Genomic DNA, 21,816 nt, shown 5'->3' with positions numbered 1-21,816 from the left:
ACCCTCAGATTTCTTTCGCGCAACTTGTTGAAATCCGACGTCTTCTCTAGGCAGCCACCCTCACAGACGAACAACATGGCGACCCCCAAAATCACCACAATACCCACCGAAATCCTCACATCCATATTCGAGTACTTTGTAGACGACCACAAAACGCTCGAAAATGTCAGCAAGGCCTATTCAGAGCTCGCTCCAGCGGCAAACACAGTACGCAACTGCGTTCGAAGGGTCCTTGTCCGCGGCAATGGTGCACACGAAGCGTGCATGGAGTTTCTCGAAGAGCTTTGTCTAGCCCATACACCGTCTGGTAATGCGATTGGACCCATACGCTATCTTGAGCTCGTATTCGACAGCCGGGCACAGTTCCGACTAGAAAACACATTGCAGGAAATCCTGGATTTCCTTCCAGCGGTCCAACATGTCACGCTCAAAATCAACGCCCGCCCCTTCCCCGACAGTCCCAAGCAGGAGCATATCGAAAATTTCGTAGAGAAAACGTGCGGAGCCGTGGTAGACTATGCGAAACTCATGAATATGCTCAACTCACTTCGGCCGGTGAGAAAAATCGGTCTTAGCCTCATCATCAACGACTGCATACTCCGTGCTTCTCCCATCATCGCACAACAATACCCAAACATCACGCTCCGAGAATTTGACGTCAAGATATACTTGTGTCAACGCAATACCCTCGCCGCCTTGGCCGAGCGCTTGCTCTATGCAACAGAAACTCTTACCGACTTCACGATACTGGAGGACCAAAAGAGTCCATGGGAATGCGACTGGATCCCTCTTCTCATGCCGTTTTCCGGTCTTACTGCCCTCAAAAGACTACACATACCGTCTGGCTGTTGGTTCTCAGACTCGGCATATAACGCCATGCAAGGTCGCCAGGGCTTTCTATGGAAAGGCGAAAACGTACGCCCCTCCATCGTCCACTTGCTGCCCCCATCGCTTTCCTCGCTCCGAGTGGACTTTAGTGGTAGCGCGGCCATGTTCGCTGTGGGTGATGGATACCGTGCCGCCTTCTCCAACATGACGTCCGACGCGATCAAAATGAAAATGAGACCGTGTTGGGACTGGATATACGAAATTGCCGCTGCTGATCCTTCGCAATTTCCTTGTTTGAAGAAGGTGGAGGTGCTGGAGCTGAAATATGTGGTCAGAGAGGGGGGTAAGGTCATCAGGTGTGCGGAGCCGATGGATTGGGACCCGCCTGATGAGTTGAAGAAGGCGTTTGCGGAAAGGGGGATTGAATTGACGATTCAGATCAGGGGCAAGCCGGATTTTAAGAATGCATCGCCGGGGCCTCGCGTGCAGGCAACGTGATAGTCAACGAATGCAACTTTTGGCATCTCTCAACGCATCAGCCTCATACATTACACAATGAGTATTCACATTGCCGGCGTGCAGATACCAGAGTTACAGTCATAACAAAAGGGGCGACTACAACGACGAACCTTTACATCGCTTCACACGAAATGTACAACTTTTACATTCACCACTTTTACAGTGAGGGCGTCCAGCTAGTAACTACTAAGGGTCGTGTGAATGAAGGGCAAGCCCTCGCTCGAGTAGCTACATAAGTCCCCTTTCCCCTCCATGGGAGAATCAACATCAGCGCAACCGCAATCCCTCCACCCCACCCAATACCCAATCTTACCCTCCAGAAACCTCCGTTTCAGTCTCCAGAAACATGTCCAAACCCATAATCACCACGCTTTCAAACGACGTCTTGGATCAAATCTTCGAGGATGTGGATCGAAAGGATCTGCTGAGTCTGATCAAGACGCACCGAGTCTTTCACAAATCCGCCCAACGCCTCTTATTCCAGTCGATTGACCTCCCTGTACAATCGACCCTGGCCCCTCCATTCGTTCAAGGCGGGCATGCCGCTGAAGTCAGCCACCTACCGACACCCCAGGATCGGCAGGATCCGGATGAAGAGCCGCTGCGGTATCGACGGGAACCCCTTCCATTACTACCTCCGGTCTTCCTGCCACTAGAAGACTATCAGATCCCAAAAGAATACAGGGAGCACGAGGCTTTTGGTAATGTCGCAGCTCGGCAGCAAAAGATTGCCTTGTTTCTCCAGGCTATCGAGAAGGCGCCGCAGCTTGCAGAACACGTACGCCACGTTCGGATAGACGCTGAGTGGGGCCTACCGCTTTTCGTCCACGAGCAAGCCATCACCATATTCGATAAACTACCAAACGTGCGAAGCATCGAGGTGACGGTCAAAGACCGGCTGAAGGGTTCGAGATGGCATGCTTACCAGAACATCTGCATGAAGCAACTCTGGTCCGTACTCGAAGATGAACCCATCGAGACCGTCACTTTGAAGACACCGACGTTGAGGATCCTGCGTGAACTCATCCAGATCCCTACTTTGAAGACATTCTTGATTGAAACCCCGGCGCCCTGGCATGAAAACCCTGAGTCCGATATCAAGAAATTTCGCATCATTCACAATTGGTTCGACCCCGACCCCAATTCCCTCCCCAACCTCACACACTTCAACTCTGGAAGCTTTCAAATAAGCCCTCTCGCTCTGGGCAAACTGCTACGTCTATCTGAAAAGACCGAGTCACTGCACCTAACCCTCAACTGCCTGTACGCCTGGCAAAGGGACATCATACCACCATGGTTCCGCCCCACACCGCCTACTCCTCAAACCGTCATCAACGTCCTGCAAGCATACCCATCCCTCCCCTCAACCCTAAAACAACTCTCCCTCCTCGAACCCCCATCCGCAAACTTCAGAGAACACCCCTACCCGCCCTTCACCCCCTCCTTCACCTTCCTCAAAAACCTGCGCGTCCTCCGCGTAACCTCCTCCCTCCTCTACACCTCCCTCATCGACCTCCCCAACTCCGCAAAGAAAACGTGGATCTGGCAGAAGCAGGACCGTTGCGCCGCAGCCGCATACACACTCATCCCGCCCTCAGTCCGCGAGTTGGAAATCCAATTCCCGATGCCCGCTGAGGCTATTTTTGCGACGGGCGAAAGCCGCACGCAGTTTAGGCGGTTGCCGCAGGCGCTGCCGATTAAGGGGTTGAATTGGATAACGCAGTTTGCGGAGATGAAATTAGCGGGTAGAGGGTTTTTGACGGAGCTTAGGTGTTTGAGGTTGACGGAGGTGGTGGGTGTTGGGAGCAAAGGGCAGGCTTCTGGGGCGTTTGAGGCGTATAAGCCACCGAGGGTTGTTAGTGAGACTTTTGCTGAGGCGGAGATTGAGCTTGTCATTCGGCTGGCGAAAACATAGGCGTTGGTGTTTATATCAGGCTGATGGTCTTTATGTAGCTGTATGAGGTTCTTGATCATATGGTAGCCCTCGAAGGGCTGAGAGGAGGACTGCGACTGGAATTATCCACCCCATTCAGCGGAATAAATGAACGCCATACAAAGTAGATGATTCGGAAGTGCGTCTTGTCTTGTTATGTGTTTTGATACTAATTTAGACTTTAGTGCGCCCGTTCCATCTGTTCTTACATGAGGTGTCTTCAAACCCGAGTTGCAGTGTATTGGAATCTTCAGCACCTTGCCAGGATTGCTGTCTCCCAACAACCTCGATTCTCAATGCTCTTTCACGTAGGCCAAATTCTCCGCATCCTTGCGATTCCGTATCGTTGATTTAGCGAGCGCTACGATCCTCGCCAAGTCGACTACAGCTGGACAGCGTTCAAGCTATGTGGCATATCGATCGCAAGGCTGTTGCGACAGGCTTGGCGACAGGCTTGGCGACAGCGCCGGCGGCGAGGTAGTTGTGAACTAGAGTGCTGTCGATTGATTGACCAAATGAAGAGAGATGCACACCCAGTCGAGAATGCAACACATTTAAGTCCCTCGCTTATTGTTCGTGATGGTTTTGCGATCCATTCATCCAGTGCGCATAAGGATGTTGCGTCGTAGGCCCTGCGTGTTCGCCACGAAGGTTAGCACCCAGCAATGCGGGTATTAGTAAAAGTTGAGAGTGATGGAAGTTGCACATACAAGTAAACCCGTAGCCACTACCAAAGACATGCGAGGAATCCTCTGGTACTCCAGAACCGCAAGGCTCTGCTGTTGCGTCTCCACCGCCAGAGTTGTTGGCGTGCCCTTGGTTATGATCGTCGAGACCCAAACTGAGCGCAGCCCAGTCGATGCTTTCCCAAGCGTTGAGATCGGGCTCGGCAACATGATGTTGCAGCGGCCCAACAGGGCTATTGGCGTCTTCAGCTTTCAAGGGCGCTTCGAAAAACGGCGCAAGCCTACGTACAAGAAAAACTCAAGTATAAGCAGGCGAATGCATAGGCAAGAATGTACGGTCATCTAACCTGAGATTCACAACCCTGGCCCATAACTGACACACAGCGTCGTTGAGCTTGTAGCTAACCCAGCCGCAGAGATGGAGTCGTTCGAGAAGCGCTTCCGCCGATGGGATGTCAAATTCCGCACAGGCAAGCGAGGTCTGATACACAAACCATGTGCTGTCTGGCGAGGGTTCCGCTGATATCGCACCGATAGAAAGTATCCAGAGTAGAAGGTCGGGACAATGCTGCCACTCGGTACGAATAGTGCAGTTCAGCGCTTTCTCCAGTCGCTTGCTCGCTGCAGAGTGGAGCAGATGGACGTGAGACTGTCGCTTAAACGCTTCGGTCGTCCGCACCGTAAAGATGAGTAGCGCAACGCATAGCGCGTCTTCGAGAGGGGTGACAAGATGTTCGTTTTTGCGCAGCCATGTTAGCAGAGAGCATTCCAAAACGCATGCAAAGTTCTGAATGTCGAGAGGGTCCAGAGGGCTCTCAGGATCACTGAACCAGACGTTCAGGTCGGCAATCAGGGAAAGTACCAATTCCACCAAGGCATTAAGTGGTTCTTTGATACCCGCATTCCGACAATAATCCGTCAGATGTTGAGAAATGTTCGATTTGTAGCCTGGTGGATGACGTGGGAAGCCTGCCGTGCTGATGAAATCCAATGTAGAGGGGCTTGGCGCTTGGAAATCGTTAATAGCGTGAGCCGTCGAATGCCTGATGCTCAGTAAGCACATGCCAAACCGGTCCTGGACAGAACGTGGAAGTAGGGGCTACACACCAAAGCATAAAGGCTTGAAGAATGCGATTCGTTTTGATTGCTCCTAGTCCTCCACGCAGCTGTACCATTCTCTGCAGCCCCGTTCGATGGATCTCGATTTGGACTGCGTGGTCTTCGTGTAAATCGAAAAACGGCCCACGGAGACTCTCCTCTATGGTGAGTAAGTTGAACACTGCACCAATGTTTGCGTCCGATATTCCATCCGGTGTTAGTATCGCTGCATTGACAGCAGCAATAGCCTGTGCTCGATGGTGCAAGATTGCATCAATGGTATCTTTTCCGAACACCCAAGCGTGCAGCGCGACTGTAGCAAGCAGACTGTGCATGAAGCCTGGATTACTTATCGCCGTGCCGAACCAGTCCGACTTCATCAGAGTAGAACGATGCCGGACGTCGACGGCGATGATACCAGGCGCCATCTCCGTGGAAACTACACAGTTCAAGTCAGCGTTTGAGTACCAACAATGCCGGGCATTGAGATGTTTGGCGCCATGCAATCGGATGCAATCTAGACTTCGCACTCTCTACGCCGTTGTACAGGGTTGTCGTGCTACGAACCCAGCGAACTGGATATCTTGATGGAAGGAGAGATGCAGGGACAGCCACTTACAATGCTTCAACAGTTCCGACACGCTGCGGGTTACTTCGACGGATGAAGTCCGAAAAGGATCGAAAAGCTGATTGTTTGGGTCTTCTGCAGGCGCCGCAGGCTTGACCAGCAAACATCTTTGGCAGAATCCCTCACCCGGGCGGCACAGGAAAATCTGACACTCTGGACAAATGTCCCTCTTGGCTATCGCACAATCTTCAGACTCTGGGGAAGAAAAGTAATCAGACCTGTTCGCAACAATTGGAGGGCTTGGCGTCGCCTTGTTTGACGTAGACGCACATGTACTGTTAGGACTTGCGCTTTCTGAGCTTCCAGTTTTCCTTTGCTTCGCAGCATGTTTGCTTGTTGACCATGGGTTTTTCCTGCGGGCGTTCTGCATGACAAAAGAACGAGCATTGCGACGACCTTGGCGAGACGTCTTCGCTTGAGCTGCGTCGACGAACAAAAAGTCGCGCTGATCAGACATTGTCGGTCAGAGCCACCCGGTCTCCCTTTGGTGGCTCCTTCAGGCCCTCCAGCGGTTCTTCCCGTTACAGAACTAGCAATATGCCGTATTGTCCTGTTCAGAGAGGATGTAGATGGTGGGGCTTAGCAGGGTGTAGCCGGGACGACGTTGCGCGTGGTGACTAGTCCAGACTTTCCCAGTCCATGCTCGCGGGTCAACATTTTGGTACCGACATGTGCCGTGACGACGCTGGGCTGCGGCGGTATCGTCCTTGGTGTTACTGGAGGCGATGGAGGGGCGCGAGACGTGAAACTATCAAGGACCCGATTCGTGTTAGGCTGCAGAAGCGAAGTCGGGTGTGACGGGGTGCCTGCGCCGATGCCAATCTCTCGAATGATGATGCAGCTGCGCCGTCCCAAACCCGTACGCCAGATAGTTCCACGACACGGTGAACAACGCAGGGTCTCTGTCTATATATGTAGACGATGGAGCTCGCGGGTCGCTGTTACCGAAGGATCAAAAATAGCACCGGCCACGGCCGGTGGCTAACGTTGCGTGATGTTTACAGGACCTGCTGTCCAGAAAACTGGAGATGGACATGAAAGACGCCACAACCGATGCTAACAGGAGCCGGGGCACGGTAGTCTCCTATGATACAAGGCAGACTCTCAAGCGTGGGCCCAGACCTTGTATGGATACTAGATCTTCGATTGTCGGTAGCATGACATCTGAGGTTCGCGACATACCAGGTATGACGCACCCCTGGCTTTCGGCGCGTTCGGAAATACTTTTTCGTCCAGAGTGCATGTTGGACCCCCGAACACACGTACAAATAGGTTTGCAGTCCGAAAGGAAGTGAATCTGTCGGAATGCGGACCCGACGAGGACGTGAATAGGTGCAAGGCCGAGGAACAATAGAGGCTCCGGACCCCGGCACCTACTGGGCAAGCGCGACGGAACCGCGCGTACCTTGATGCTCGGAAGCTCTTTCAACAACCGCCATGCAGGCAGACGGCATTCTAGCAGGTAGGACATGGCTGCTTATTCTGCTGACTGTGGCGCTCGTATACTGACCATGTCATTGTAACATAGGCCTTTCGGAAATACCTGCGCATGTCCTCCACGCGGAATTGCTCCGAAGACAGCAGGACAACGATGAGCGACCAGAATGCGGAAGCAAAGGGGCAAAGGGCTACTACAACACCCCCATACATGTCTTCGCCTTGTTCTTAATACTCACACTTAGCACTGCGGGTTCGTACGTTTCTTCGCATACCTTCCAATGCACTGCTGACCGTCTCACAGCTTGCTCCTTCCCCGTGGTCGTCAAGCGCTTTCCTTCGATACCCGTTCCCCACCAGTTCCTCTTCATATCTAGACACTTCGGCACGGGTGTCCTGATCGCGACTGCCTTCGTCCATCTCCTGCCTACCGCCTTCGAGTCCCTCACCGACCCATGTCTACCCCCGTTCTGGAACAAGGGCTACTCGGCCATGCCGGGCTTAATAGCCATGACATCAGTCTTTGTAGTAGTGGGCGTGGAGATGTTCTTCGCATCGAGGGGAGCAGGCCATTCGCATTCGACTGGCTACGAAAACCTAGGCCTTGACGATCACGCTGCGGCTGCGCGCCCCGGCCATAAGAGGAGCCATAGCTATGGGAGGTTCAGCAACGGCACACCAGGAGCGAATGGCCACATACCGGGCATCATGCTGCACGATGTCGAATCTTCAGCCAATCTGATGGCAGGCCGATCGCCGTCGTTTTCCCTCGCATCGCCGATGACGCCTAATGATTCGATAAGCCGGAAGTCCATTGACGACGACAATGACTCAGATCTTGAGATAAGCAGGGAAGAGCTCGCCCGTCAAGATGAGGAGAACTCAGAAGACGAGTCTCGCCTGCTGCCCGGCCCTCATGCCCACAATCATGCCCACCAACCTGGCGGCGAATCCTCTGAAGATGTGGAGAAAACGGAAGCCCAGAACAAGAAACTGCTCTTGCAATGTCTACTGCTCGAAGCTGGAATCCTCTTCCACTCCATCTTCATAGGTATGGCGCTCTCGGTCGCCACTGGCACCGCCTTCATTGTCTTCCTCATAGCCATCTCCTTCCACCAAACCTTCGAAGGCTTCGCACTCGGCTCCAGAATCAGCGCCATTCGCTTTCCAGCCGGATCGCCGAAACCGTGGCTAATGGCTCTAGCTTACGGAACCACCACACCCATTGGCCAGGCAATAGGTTTAGCTATACACACCCTGTACGATCCAGCAAGTGAAGCTGGCTTACTAACCGTGGGATTCATGAACGCCATATCCAGTGGCTTGTTGCTATTCGCTGGCTTGGTGGAGCTCCTTGCTGAAGATTTCTTGAGCGACGAAAGCTACGTGACGTTACAGGGGAAGCGGCGACTACAGGCCTGTGCCAGTGTCGTAGCAGGGGCGTTGCTAATGGCACTAGTCGGCGCATGGGCATAGTCCCCAAAGTTCTCTTCTTGTATATTCTAAGCGCATCATGCATATATCTGGCGTTATGGCTGGTCACATGCAGGCTAGTCTGCTTCGTAATCATAATCACCAGCGACTTTCGCAGAAGCCTCGGTTGGCTTGATGTTGTTGTATACGTGCGTATCGCCACATCCACGGATGCAATGTTACATTACGGACTTGTCCGTTGCTTTCTGAGTTTACTTTTCGACCTCCTCTTGTTCTTCGGTGCTTCCTACTCTGTACAACCCCTCGGCACCGCCGTCTCCGTGATCATTCCCGATTCCAGCTTCTTTCTCCAGCGCTTTGCATCGCCTTACTAAGTCGCTCACATGAGCATCTCCGCTATTGTAGCTCAAACCAAGCAGTGCAGTCTCCAGGTTGTAGAGGTACTCTTTGTTCTCGCCACTCGGACCTTTGCCTGTGATAGAGTCAGTATGACAAACCATAGCAGATGCGGCACGTCCAGTCAACATGGAAATAAAATAAAACATACTCTCCAAAATCTTCCTCGCCAACGCATCCGGATCCTGCGCACCCAAAAACTGCGGATTCTCCGGTAACCCAATATAAACCAAACATCTAACACTTCCCGCCTCCTCTCTCACGGCGATGGTGTTAGTGGCCTTGATGCCAGCCCGCATGCCAGCTTCGGCTTCAGTTGGTTCGGAATCGTGCGGCGGAGACGTGACCTCTGAGGTGCTGATAGCAGGATGGAACGGCGTGAATTGAATCGAATACCCGTTTATCTCGCGAATATCAAGGTACTGGCGTACTTCTTGCACCTTCGAAGCTGGGATGTGGTATGCGGCGCCCCAGACGCGTTCGGTGGACTCATGCTATTGCCCTTAGTACCAGGCCTTCTTGCAGAGGGCAGATCTGGGCATATAGCTGCAACTCTCACAGATCGAATAATAACGAACGCATAACTTACAGTATCCGTCAAAGTCTCCCAATGCGCTTTATCGATCAACGTGACAACGCGTCCCGGAGCTTCGGGCGTACCGCGGTGATCTTCACTGTAGCACCTCCGTATTAGCCATTACTCCAACCCCGCTTCTCCACGATTCAGTTGGAGAGTCTCCATCCATACCTCGCCTACATACGATCGTCAGTCAAGAACTTTTTTTTCATCGTACCATATCGTGCCATATCTGGCACCAGCCAAGGAAAAAACACACATACCTGCCAAAATCTCCTCACGTATCCTTCAATGTAGCCGGGAATACGCTGATCTGGATTTCCACTGTCAGATCAAGGAATGGCTCTCTCTTTGAGACGAGAAGTCAAGATGGCATGTTTGCTTTTCGACATCATGCCATGTTCGGGCCGTACCGTAGTGTGGCGGTGGTTTCCATATCAAGCTCCTACGACCGAGGCGTTAGCTTTTCGGCTAAACGTGTTCGAAACGCATAGGCAGGTAAATACCCGTATCCAAAGATCCAGAAGTCGTCGTTGCTGCCGAACGTCTCAATTTCGTTTTGATGGTCCGCCATGGTCGATGATGAAAGCTCGCTGCGAATCCGATGTCCGCTTGAGGTAGGACAAGTCTGTTCTTAACGTTTCCTCGAGGTGCCGTAGTGCTAGATTATTTGTGGGGCTCTTTGCAAGGAACTTCGGGACGATAGGTAAGCAGTAGAGAGGCGCGGAACAGCATTTCGGGAATGATAGTCGTGTGAAAATGTTGGGTTGGTTGCTGCGTTGGCAGCCTATATACAGACACTTATACAGATACAGATACAGGTACAGAATCCTACGATCCGCCGGCAGCCCGGCTCATGAAGAAACCCTTCAACGGGCCCATTGCATCGACTGCTCTCAATCCGAGACTTCGTAGCCCTACGAGTGGACCCGATTCGACGCTATACAGACGATGCAATTTATCGCACACGCCCAGCATTGCATTATTCTCCGCATACCGTTCACTGGTATAGCTCTCCAACGCCAATGTCGATCCGATGTCTTGTCCGGTCTGCACTGCATGTGATATCGTCCGTACAAGCGCTGCAGCATCACCTTGGCCTTGGTTGAGACCTTGACCTGCCAGTGGATGTATCGTGTGCGCGGCGTCACCAACCAGTGCGACTCGTTCACCAGTGTAGGTATCGGCGTGTCGCATTCGAAGTGGGAAGGACGCGACTGTGCCGTCTTGCACGTGTGCTACTCGCATCGGTATCGCGTGTTCGTCGACGGGCGTATGCTTCTCTCGCCATGCTACCTCCTCTGCCTGTCCGGATGAGAGGGTGTGTAGATACTCCAGGTCTGTTGGCGAAAGTCGGAAACCCGCATTGACCATTGCGACGAAATCGGCCTGTGATAGTGCTTTGAGCTTCGCAGCACGTTCCGGCGTGGTACTCCATACGAGTGTCGACATGTTGCCTGGAAGTGGCAGCATAGCGATTGGGCCTGTTGGCAAGAACCGCTGGTATGCAATCTTGTGGTCTGGACCGCCCCAACCTTGCCCCTCGAGCTTCAGACTAGCAACCACACCATTTCTGCTATAGTCGAAGCCTCGTGACTCAATGTCTGCAAATGTCCGTACGGGGCTGTTCGCACCGTCGGCCCCAACCAATAGCCTAGCAGCCAGTGTCTTCCCATTGGACAGCGTGAGGATTGGCCACGACGAGAAGTCCATCTTGTCTGTATCCGTACCCAGATCTATCGAGTTGACCTTTGTAGATGTGTAGAAATCGACACCACCCAGTTGTTCGAGCCGGCTTAGTAGAGCGGTGACCGTGTTGACGTTTTCGATCATGTAGGCGATTGTTGTAGGCTGAGACGGGTTGCGAGGCGTGAGGAGAGGTTTCGCTGTGTGCCAATCGAAGGATATTCGCGCGTCGGTGACGCCGTCCCACACTTGCATTTCTTGGTATGGTTGCACTCGGGGTGTGTTAACATGCGCCCATGCTCCAATTTCTACACCGCGCATGTCAGAGGAGAACTGTTGAACATCTAATACGTTTATTCGTACCCTGCAAGTTCTTCACAGAAGCTGGAGTGAGGGAGCTGCATCTATTCGAAAAGCTCTCCAAAGTCGCATCTTGTGGCAGTCGACTTTTGTGTAGATCTTGTCCCTCGATGAGCGCAACTTTGAGCCCACTTGTAATTGGCGACGCTTTTAGTCCTGTCAGTAGACTCAATCCTGCCGGCCCGCCTCCTACGCAGACGACATCGTAGACCTCTGGCGCATTTGCGGAGCTCGAAGCAAACCTCCGCTGAGGCCGCACATGGACCCAGACCGCCGATCGTGACGAAAGAGCCCTGGGCCCCCTTGGTATTATTCGAGGCGGCATCACGGGCCTTTGAAGACTATCGTGACATGGACGGACGTATTCGATTCGCGAACCGCGAAAGTCGGAATGGTGGTGTCATCATGCTATGTTTGACATGTTTGCAGCCAGACACGCTAAGATTATGTCATCAAGGCAAGTCGCGTCGACCTGCCGCGGTATTAGCGCCGGCTTCTTCCACCTTCCAAGGTTCCCCACAGCCAAACCACAACCATATCTTTGCTTCCAATTGAAATCCTCGGACTTCTTCCAAGGATGCTTCTGACGACGACAACGATGACGTCTGGAGATTTACGAGTTCCATCGATGCTAACGGCTATCCAAGGTGCAAAGTCTCTGCAGCTGATGCTCACACCCCTCCATTGATCATCTGGCCGTTGCCCAGTGCCAGGCAGTGGTTACTGACATTGAGCTACTCAGAATATCATACCATTCCCTGCGGTTTCTCAGCTCCTTCGCACTCGAATTCTTCGCAACCAGCCTGATCAATGCTGTTTGATCATCCAGTATAACTTCCGTGGTGGTAATCATGACGATATGCCTGTATCCTGCAGGGTATCGCCCGTTGAAGATGATAGGCACGGTACTTTTCCACCTAAGTCACCACGGCAGCGGTCTCTACCATGGCACTGATGTATGACGGGTGACTCTCATAGGCCAGTTTTCCCAGGAACGCTCGAGATGCACGCTGCTCTCGCGTGCGTGTGCAGCGTGCAGGACCTGCTTATCTGCTCCAGATTGCTTCGCTGGACTTCCAAACTGCCACTAACCACACGAATTGTTGTTTAGTCAAGCCCTTCGACTGTATCAACAATTTGGTATCTTTCGATCGAACATCATTGGCGGAGTTCATTGGTACAAGTGAAAGACTTTGGTCATTGGCGGCACCCGCATGCTCTTGCTGATCGTACCGTACTTATCGCTAGGCTATGAAAGTAATAAGAGTCATCCGACTATCGAGCACTGGTATCGGTCAACAAATTCCTGTCTGCTTCGCTCTCATCGTCATCTCCGCCATCAGCTTCTAGCTTTCCAATGCTATGACATCCCAAGCACCTGGAAACACACTTCCCGACGAGCGTTGCGTAATTTTCAACATCAGCGAAACAGAAGTGGACCCAGAATTCTTCCAATTGCCATACCCTCCAAAGCTTTCATTGAAACGACAAGTATCAGAATCATTCCTCCAAACGCGTGGTTACATCAAGAAACAAAGAAGAATACACTCGAGCGGTCGTGAGACAGCGATCGACTGTCCTTGCTTGCCACCGCCAGTTTACAACATAGCCATGACTGGGCCCAGTTCAAACTTCCACAGTGCTTACTCTACCCTGCCTACCACACCCCCTACACCCGAGAACGAAATTCATCCACGAAGACCATCACAAGTCACCGAGATCATAGAGAAGGTCAACGCAAAGCTTAGACGCCTCTTTGGTAGTCGAAGAGGATCCGTCGAGGATGTACACACATCATTCAACGCTACTGTCAGCGAACGCCCAAGTGTATTCCATACCCTGAGTGGACCGTCAGAGAACTCGCATATCCAGCGTTATCCCGGGGATCACGTCGGGATGAGTGTGGCTTCCCTACCAAATGTAAGCGAACACTCTCATGTCAATGGCGAAGTAGGCTTGGCTGCTTCCACATCACTGCTAACTGATACACCCTTTAGACAACGTTCCAGGCGAGACGAAGAAACACCATGCAAACACAGTCGAACTGCGACTTACACTACGATGGAGATGGCGAACTGGAGCAGCTTCATAGCCTCCAGTCTCATAGTACGCAAAGTACGAGATATGGAGGACGAAAGCGGAAAGACTCCCAATTCAGCTTTAGCGATTTGTTGCGACCTCGACGATTCAGCAAAGCAGAGAAAGGCAAGGGACGGATGGAATACGATGAAGAAGCTGGATCAACCTCTCAAGACCAACTCCTCCATACTGATCGAGAGACCTCATCAGATCCAGTCAAACTCCCTCTAACGGAATATGGGACTTTGCTTCTTGGAGCATCTGACCAGCATGCTGGCCCTTCAACGCCGTCGTCAGCTGCAGTATCACCGATGGAACAAACCATACCCATAAGGCCCAAGCCTGTCATACCTTCAAGGCCAACGCCCACAGCAAGAAAACTGAGCGTGCGTCTTGTACCACCCACACCTGCGCCTCCACGCGTGCAGCGGCGGTCATCGACTAGCTCCACAGCCTCCTCCTCGTCGGTTTCTAGTTTCGACTCTACCAACCCAATGCCTGTCGCAACCAGCATTTTCCTCCAACGCGCACGCGACATCGTGAACACACCCGGCACGGCAACAATCGAAGTGGGCGCAAACGGGCACTCTCAACCCATCTCCATCCCATCTTCCCACCACAACAGCCGCCGCTCATCCATACTCCCGGAAGGCTCAGCACGACCTCTAGACGACTCACCCACTCTCCCTCCATCCCTCACCTCATCAACAGCCGAGCTCCTCCGTCATGGTGACCGTCCAGATACAGCGCCTTCCTCACCCTCTCTCGATCCTACTCTTGTTCCGTCTCTGGATACCATGCAAACCCTGCATCTAGGCCCGCCTCAACGAGCCCTGCTCCAGCGATCCGGATCAAGCAGTTCATCACGCATGTTTCACGTCTCCGTCGAGCATCTGTCTACGCCTACGCCCGCACAGCCCGTCTCGCGATTCAGTGCTTGTTCGTCTCTGGCCAGCAAACCCGCAGAACCCGTTTCGCGGTTCAGTGCGTGTTCTTCTCTGGCTAGCAAGTATAGTTCAGCCGTGGAGCATGTGGATGATGCGCCAGATTTTAGTATCACGCATCCTGCGCCTCCAAGCCCTGTTCCCTCTTCCTCACCGGGACTGGAAGCGGTACCATCGCCTGTTAAGCGACGGACTGGTAGTTTGGAAGGGAGTCAGGATCTACGCGCTGTGTATATTGAGCAGGGAAGAGCGAGCGTTATAACTTGTCCTCCGCGACAGCGAAGTCCGAGGAAGAGTCTACAGGGGAGGTGCTGGTGGGACGAATCGCCTCCAAAAGTGTACCTCTAGGTTTGTGTGGTGTTATTCGGGTTGTGCCTCTGATTCATATGTAAATTGAACTCATCACACCGCATAGTCACATAGCACATAGGAAGACATAGTAGTTCCTCATCCGCGACACCTCGGCGTTCAATGTATTACAACAGCATACTAGATAATGCTACCTCTGCCCCTGGGGCCAGTGAACCAACATCCCATCACCATCATCCATTACAAATATACGCCATGAACCCCATGCAGTACAACCAAAGACAAAGCCTTGCCAGGCTGTCATGTAAAATGAGCGAAAAGGCCCAAGCTGGGTATCGAGCTAACCGAAAGGACTGGTGATGCTTTTTATGCAGAAAGACGCTATGCATGAAGAAAGGACAGAAGATGGACGAAGCTTAGATTGCGCGGCGAGATTATGTGGTCCTAGATTTTACAAGAGGACGGCGAAGCCGAGGAAGACGCTGCCGAAGACGGCGGCGAGGCCGAGGCCCGCGTTGGGCATGAAGATGGAGCCAGCGCCGCCTTGGTCGTTGGAGCCTCCGTTGTTGTTGCTGTCGCTGGAGCCGGTCTCAGAGGCACCACCGAAGCCGGTCACGGGGATGGTGTTTGAGGCGGAACCGTCGGTGCCGGTGGCGGCGGCGGTGGAGGACATGGTGGTGGGGAGGGAGGTGTTGCCGCGGTACGGGTCTTGAGCTCCGCAAGGGTGGTCCTCACTGTTGACATGTTAGTTGTGTTTGTGATGGGTGACTTGATACAACGTACCGGCAAGCGCTCTGGCAGCTATTGTCACCGTTGCAGTTCTCGACGCAAGTGTTTCCCCATTGTTGGCAGATGAAGTATGGCAGTGTTTGGGAGTACTCGGTGATGTTGGGCGCGACACCGTTCTCACAGACGCAAGTGTAGGTCAGAGCGTCGGAGTCGCAGTCGTTCTGCTCGGTGGTCATGGAGTTGATGCCGGGCTGCTGGAGGCAGATGAGCGGGCATTGGGCCCTGTTCTGATCACACCAGTAATCTGGAGGATGTTAGACGACGCGTCGTAGATCGAATGATAACTTCTACATACCCCTAGTAGACTGCTCAACCGTGTCGGGGTCGATGGTGTATGGGTAGTTCAGCTGGGGGGTGTCTTGAGCAGCGACCAGGCCAGTGAAGGCGGCGATGCTGAGGGCGAAGACGGAACGCATGTTGATGTTTGAGGGTTGTTTGTTGACGGAGGATGAAGCGAAAGTATTAGATGATATACGGTCAGCGACAGACGGTGGACGATCAAATACAAAAGTAAACCTCAACAGCGAAAGTGATGAAGAGGCTGGAGGGAAAGGCGGCGTCCGATATATAAAGGGAGGGATGTGTCGACGGGAAGTAATGAGCTAGCGGTCGTTCGAGATAGGAAAGTTCACGGTCCGGTACGTGCACCCCCGCCTACCTTCAGCCTACCTTCTCGCCCGGGACGATGCCTGTCGGGGACGGGCTGCCGTGACTCAAGCCATAGTACTGCGGTGGAGTCGGCGTGGAAAGGGCGGCATTCCGTGGAAGATGGCAGACTGCGTGATGGAAGTTTGCCATTAATCCCTCGGCCGGACAGGGATGGGATGGACGTGTGGTCGTATTGGCCACTGGCTGCAGCGACTAGTCGCTTCTCAGGGTCTCGCATCCTAGTCGGCTCTGCGCATCATTCGGTTGAGACGAGCGAGGCCAGCGCCGCCAATTCTCCAGACATCGTCAACAAGACACTAGACGCGACTGCATCTGGCTGCATGCACCGGCGAGCATATCTACCCCTCACACACCCACGCGGCATTCTAGATACCAACCGCCCTCCCGTTTGACGCGCCACCTGCCCAGCCATCTCCTGTAAATGGATGGAGCCGGCGAGCTTTGAAACTGGAGACCCGTCTTCGTCGCCAGCCCGAGATGGGCCAACCCCCGCCACCGTCACTGTGGTCCCACCCTACTGGCAATCCCACCAGCGCAATGCCTCGTATCTGAGCAACTACTCTGCTGACAACGGCCGCCCCACCCCCATCGGCCTCGAGGACCATACGGATGAGGACTCGGACCACTGCAAAGTCCTCTGGGCCAAGGGTGTCACGATAGATGATTACGTTGTCATCAGCGGGCCGTCACCGGGCTTTGGAGCTTACGTCGTCTTTAATTGTACGGTCGAGACACTGGATGTACGTTCCCAGCCGCATGGAGATGCGCTAGCCTGCCCGGCGATGTCCTCGCAGCCAATCATCTGCGCGAGATTGTTTTTCAAAAAATGGTTTCATGCAGAGGGCCCGTGGTGGACTGCCATCTCCAGGTGATGAACCATCATGCATATGCTAACTGTGACAGGGTGGTCCCATGAAGATACGCAAGAGGTTGGCCATCGTCTGTCACTTTCAATTCCCTCTGCTGATCGTACCAGATACTCCGAGTTTGAAGATCTGCACACCAAGCTGCTCCAGACGTTTCCTCATGCCGCGGGCTCCATGCCGCACTTCCCACCCAAATCCGTAATATGTAAGTCACATGGCCCGCCTGCAGCATCACTCCACCAAACAATATAGTGCTAACGCGTCGGGCATAGCTCGCTTTAGGCCCCGTTTTCTGGAAAAGCGGAAACAAGGACTCTCGTACTTTCTCAAGTGTGTTTATCGATAACAAAGCTAGCGCATATCGGCTGACTATTAATAGTTGCGTTTTGCTGAACCCGGAGTTTGCTGGGTCGCCCGTCTTGAAGGACTTTCTCTTCTCGTGATCGCGTTTAACATTGTATTGACACTGACGTTGATGCTTCAGTGGCATGTAAGAGTTGGATACGGTGTTCATTGTTGTGGTGCTAGGGTGTGCCCAGCACGTCCCAAGTTCCCATGAGCGATTGGATCGTCATTGACATTTCTTGACATTTCTCAACTGTTCAAACTGAGATTCAACATGACCATTATTGTAGCCAGTTCTAGCGAAAGCGTTATGATGTTCCAGATGTCAAGTTGATGTGATGTCGCCCACTCGTACTGATTGGCTACCAACGTCAGTGGCGCTACGCTTCCAAGTATCTCACATGCGCTGTACTGCAATTCGTTGAATAATCTTCTGATGTACATGGCGATATCGAGATGGGAAGGTCTGCTATAGGGCTTAATCCAACCTCATCCATATTTGCAGTGTCTGGGTGAGGCGTACGGGAGCGCCGTGGGTGCAGCAGCTCGTTTGGCAAACTGCGCGGGCTCTGCCACTCGACGACCCCCTAACGGCTCGCGTTTTGGCACATCTCAGCGCGACATCAATGGCAGCTCCACAATGAATAGCTGAAAGATGACCCAGCGAATCGCGAATGATCTCAAGTCTGATCACTACCATGGCCAACGCCGTTCGGCCTTCGCTGCTGCGGAGCTCGAATGAACGGCAGACCAGGCTCAACTTCCTGCCCGTGTCGCGCGATGACGCCCACCCACAAGCCCAGCGCAACCACAACCACGCGCCCGTCGCGACCAGACGGGCCTCGAAAAGCGGCCCTCTGCTTGCGCGCGCCGACGACGACGGCGCCGTCAAGCCCGTCGCCCACACGCCTGCAAAACCGCCGCCGCCTGCGCGCACCAGCAGCAGGAAGCGGCCAGCCACTGCCCTCGAGCCCGACGCGACCGACACGAGACCGCCGACCAAGATCACCGTTACACAACCACATGGCGAGCTGCTGCGCATCACCAATGGCGTCGCCGCGCCCCTGGGCATCGACGCCGACGACGTGCCCTCCGCGAGGTCCACGCCCCGGCCTGGCAGCTCCGGCAAGCTTGCTGCGCCCCCAGCTGTCCCCGCCCCGGCGTCCACCGCTTCCTCCACAACCACAGACAAGAGGAGCCTGCGGAGCCACGATGGAGGGTCGCGGCTGAAGAGCGACCTCGCCGTCTACTTTGCCAACTACGACGACATCATTGCCGGCGTGCCCAAAGAGGATGGTAGGTCACTGTCCCTGTCACATGCCGATATAGCTTCTGATCGCGTGCAGAATTTCTCGATGTCGACACGCCCATATACATCGTCGACGAGCCCATCAAGGTCAAAACACCAGAGCCCCCGCGAAGCTCAGTAAGCCCGACGCGGTCACGGAAAGCACGACACTCGTCCCCACCGCGCCATGCCTCGGATCCGTCAATACTCCCGGCCCAGTCGTCGACTACATTCACAGTCCTCAACTATGCCTCCATAGCCAATGCCATCTCTCACAATGACGGCGAAGACCCGCTCGCCGATTCGGTCTTCTTCACACAACACCGGCGTGCCGAGCGCAAGGAGAAGCAGCTGCGGAATATCGAAAAGGAGCGCGCCATGCACGAGAAGGTGCAATTGGAGAGGCTCCTTGACGGACTGCAGGGTCCAGACTGGCTCAAGGTCATGGGCATAACGGGCGTGACAGACGGCGAAAGAAAGGACTGGGAGGCGAAGCGCGACTACTTTGTCCGAGAAGTAGAAGCCCTCGTCGACAAGTTCCGCGTCTGGAAAGAAGAGGAGAAGCGCCTGCGTGCTGAAAAGGAAGCAGCGCTCGCCGCAAGGGAAGAAGACGAAGAAGAGGATGGCGAGGAAACAGAAGACTCGGATAACATTGTAGTCCGCAGCCGCGATCCTCCACCACCGCGACAACAACCCAAGGAGCCCGAGCCACCGAAACCACGGCGGCCGCCGCGTCCCCATGGGTTCCTCCTCCCCTTCGTACCGCCCGAACCCGCAGCGCCGTTTAGTTCTTTCTACGCGAAACCACACCTCCGCGCCGCAGCACTTGGCAAACATAGACATGGCCGCAACGCATCCGCCTTTGGTCAACCAATACCCGAGTTCGCAGAGAAAGAGTTTGAACTCCCGGAAGGTTTCATAGACCCGCAGTTCCTAAAAGACAATGCAAGGCAGCGGCGGAGACGGAAGAGGGAGAGTGGTGTGAATACAGGGGCGGGCGCGAGTGGAAATTAGTGTCTTTTCTTTCTTACAATTACAACATGGGCCGGGGTTTCCAGATTCTATACCCCTTATAAATACTGTCGAGCAAGTCGAAAGCTAGGGTTTCTTGTGGCGTTCTTTTTTGATAGGGCATGGGAGTCGTAGGTGTGGGACTAAGTGAGGGTCTCGTGCCGAGTGTATATTATCTGTGGCAATGGAATGTGAAATCGTTCCGTTCTGAGATTGGGTGTTGCGGTGCGTGTGTGTGAACTGTGGGGTTGACAGTGAAGAAGAGTGGTTTCGATTGGTACGTACTTCTGTCGTTTGGTCCAGTGCTGGTGCTGATCATCATCGTCCGGTCTTCGATTGTTCAGCCGTAGGTCTCACGTGCTCGGCTTCCATCCTTCGCGTATATAAATCAGTCTTTTCTGCATGTCTCCTCTTCTTCTTTTCAACACACAGCCTGCGAGCTTTTCTCCAAAACACACCAATGATCCGCGCATGGCTGGCTGCTTCGTCTGCCTTTCTTCAAAAGCCACCAGGAACAAGGGCATGACTTGCGGTCTGGTTTCTCGTCCTCCAAAACGACCTTCTTTTCAAAACACATCGTCACCTCTTCATGAGATTGTGTGGAGCCTCCTTCTCTCCTATTTGAGAACCAACAAAAAAACCTCACCCAATTTCCATGTGGTGCTTCTCGGATCCGCTCCTTCCAGTGCTACGAAACTAAGACATCACCAAAATTCATCATAACAGACTCGATGCCTCGTTCCTGGCCTGCGGGTTCAAAAACTCCGACATCCATGCCATGTCTCAATTCAACTTCCAATGTTGGCGAATACACATGGGTTATGCATTCGCATCGTCTTGAGCAGCTCATGGTTTGCCGCCTACCGAAAGAACACCGGGCAATATTGATGTGCTCTCGTCGCGTTTGTAGTCTGCAACCTCCAAATCATGCACTCGCATCGTTTTGAGCAACCCATGGTTTGCCGCGTACCGAAAGAACACCGGGCAATATTGATGTGCTCTCGTCGCGTTTGTAGTCTGCAACCTCCAAATTATGCACTCGCGTCGTTTTGAGCAACTCATGTTTTGCCGCCTACCGAAAAGATATAACCAGTAAGCCATGTGCTCTCGTCGCGTTTGTAGTCTGCAAGCTCCAAAAGACGGTCATGGTGGTGTGATGGGGTGCTCATGTCGCCGCCCGCTCGGTTGTAGGAAGGACGTGTTCGGCATGACCGATGGCTGGCTTAACAGGGTGGGCGGGTATATAAACCTCTCGTCTACCTTCTGTTCTCTCTTCTTCGTACTACATTTTCTTCTTTATTACCAAAAGGCTACAGGTCCAAATTCATGACTGTGCGGCTTCCTTCTGCTCTTTACAAACTACAAGAAGAACAACTTATGGCTTCTGTTGTTCCGCCCTGTTTTGCACATTCAAAACCTGCATTTGAAGAAGTCATGTTTCCACTGCCTTGTCACTAATTTACTTATCGAAAGAGCGACGAAAAGGATATATGTCGTCAGCTTGTGCCGACAGCCCATCACTCAAAGTCTTCCGCGAGGTCAATTATGTGTTGAGTCGTCTGCATTGCCTTTTCCCAAATCAAAACGGCTGAAATCACTATCATGGGAGCTTGCTTGTGCGAATTTCGTTGCATGTATTGTATCAAAAAGTAGACATGAAATGCTTGCCGCGTAAAACATCTTCCGCTACGATCTTGACGGTGAACGGTGATCAGTGAAGGATGCTTGATTGATGCATCCGGTTGATGGCTTCATTCGGAATGAATCAGGTCATCTCACACTCATCAATTCTGGCGCCTGAAGTTTTAGGTGCCGGTGCTGTTCGCCGGTAGAGGTGCGCCTGCCCAATGCGGAAGGGGCAAAGGTCGTCAAATCCCATTCTTGAAGCACTCAACTCCTGCCACCAAGCATATAAGGTTTGGCTGCGCGTGGAA

The 21,816-nt window shown here is 53.2% G+C and overlaps 7 protein-coding genes across 7 annotated transcripts; 4 read left to right on the top strand and 3 right to left on the bottom strand.

Annotated features, from left to right (window-relative positions):
• Positions 1-75: 75 nt before the first annotated feature.
• J4E85_009207 (uncharacterized protein) lies at positions 76-1,326 on the top strand (the record flags this gene model as incomplete). The annotated part of the gene is made up of 1 exon (XM_051473431.1): positions 76-1,326. One exon carries the CDS (start codon positions 76-78, stop codon positions 1,324-1,326), a length of 1,251 nt encoding a protein of 416 aa, XP_051322636.1.
• A 367-nt stretch (positions 1,327-1,693) lies between these two features.
• Positions 1,694-3,262, top strand: J4E85_009206 (uncharacterized protein; the record flags this gene model as incomplete). The annotated part of the gene is made up of 1 exon (XM_051473430.1): positions 1,694-3,262. The coding sequence occupies one exon, from the start codon at positions 1,694-1,696 to the stop codon at positions 3,260-3,262; it is 1,569 nt and encodes a 522-aa protein (XP_051322635.1).
• A 3,867-nt stretch (positions 3,263-7,129) lies between these two features.
• J4E85_009205 (uncharacterized protein) lies at positions 7,130-8,605 on the top strand (the record flags this gene model as incomplete). Its single annotated transcript, XM_051473429.1, has 3 exons — positions 7,130-7,154; positions 7,221-7,382; positions 7,434-8,605. 3 exons carry the CDS (start codon positions 7,130-7,132, stop codon positions 8,603-8,605), a joined length of 1,359 nt encoding a protein of 452 aa, XP_051322634.1.
• Positions 8,606-8,814: 209 nt separating this feature from the next.
• Positions 8,815-10,110, bottom strand: J4E85_009204 (uncharacterized protein; the record flags this gene model as incomplete). The annotated part of the gene is made up of 4 exons (XM_051473428.1): positions 8,815-9,035; positions 9,111-9,453; positions 9,549-9,633; positions 10,043-10,110. 4 exons carry the CDS (start codon positions 10,108-10,110, stop codon positions 8,815-8,817), a joined length of 717 nt encoding a protein of 238 aa, XP_051322633.1.
• A 257-nt stretch (positions 10,111-10,367) lies between these two features.
• On the bottom strand, positions 10,368-11,543 carry J4E85_009203 (uncharacterized protein; the record flags this gene model as incomplete). The annotated part of the gene is made up of 2 exons (XM_051473427.1): positions 10,368-10,476; positions 10,534-11,543. The coding sequence occupies 2 exons, from the start codon at positions 11,541-11,543 to the stop codon at positions 10,368-10,370; spliced, it is 1,119 nt and encodes a 372-aa protein (XP_051322632.1).
• Positions 11,544-15,365: 3,822 nt separating this feature from the next.
• On the bottom strand, positions 15,366-16,119 carry J4E85_009202 (uncharacterized protein; the record flags this gene model as incomplete). The annotated part of the gene is made up of 3 exons (XM_051473426.1): positions 15,366-15,648; positions 15,698-15,947; positions 15,999-16,119. 3 exons carry the CDS (start codon positions 16,117-16,119, stop codon positions 15,366-15,368), a joined length of 654 nt encoding a protein of 217 aa, XP_051322631.1.
• A 2,162-nt stretch (positions 16,120-18,281) lies between these two features.
• Positions 18,282-19,885, top strand: J4E85_009201 (uncharacterized protein; the record flags this gene model as incomplete). Its single annotated transcript, XM_051473425.1, has 2 exons — positions 18,282-18,879; positions 18,930-19,885. 2 exons carry the CDS (start codon positions 18,282-18,284, stop codon positions 19,883-19,885), a joined length of 1,554 nt encoding a protein of 517 aa, XP_051322630.1.
• Positions 19,886-21,816: the final 1,931 nt, after the last annotated feature.

Source organism: Alternaria conjuncta (genome assembly GCF_024043145.1).
Source record: "Alternaria conjuncta strain BMP 0040 chromosome Unknown scaffold_16, whole genome shotgun sequence".
Lineage (NCBI taxonomy): Eukaryota > Fungi > Ascomycota > Dothideomycetes > Pleosporales > Pleosporaceae > Alternaria > Alternaria conjuncta.
The sequence above is the reverse complement of the archived record's forward strand: the minus strand, read 5'-3'. Positions and strand labels throughout refer to the sequence as shown.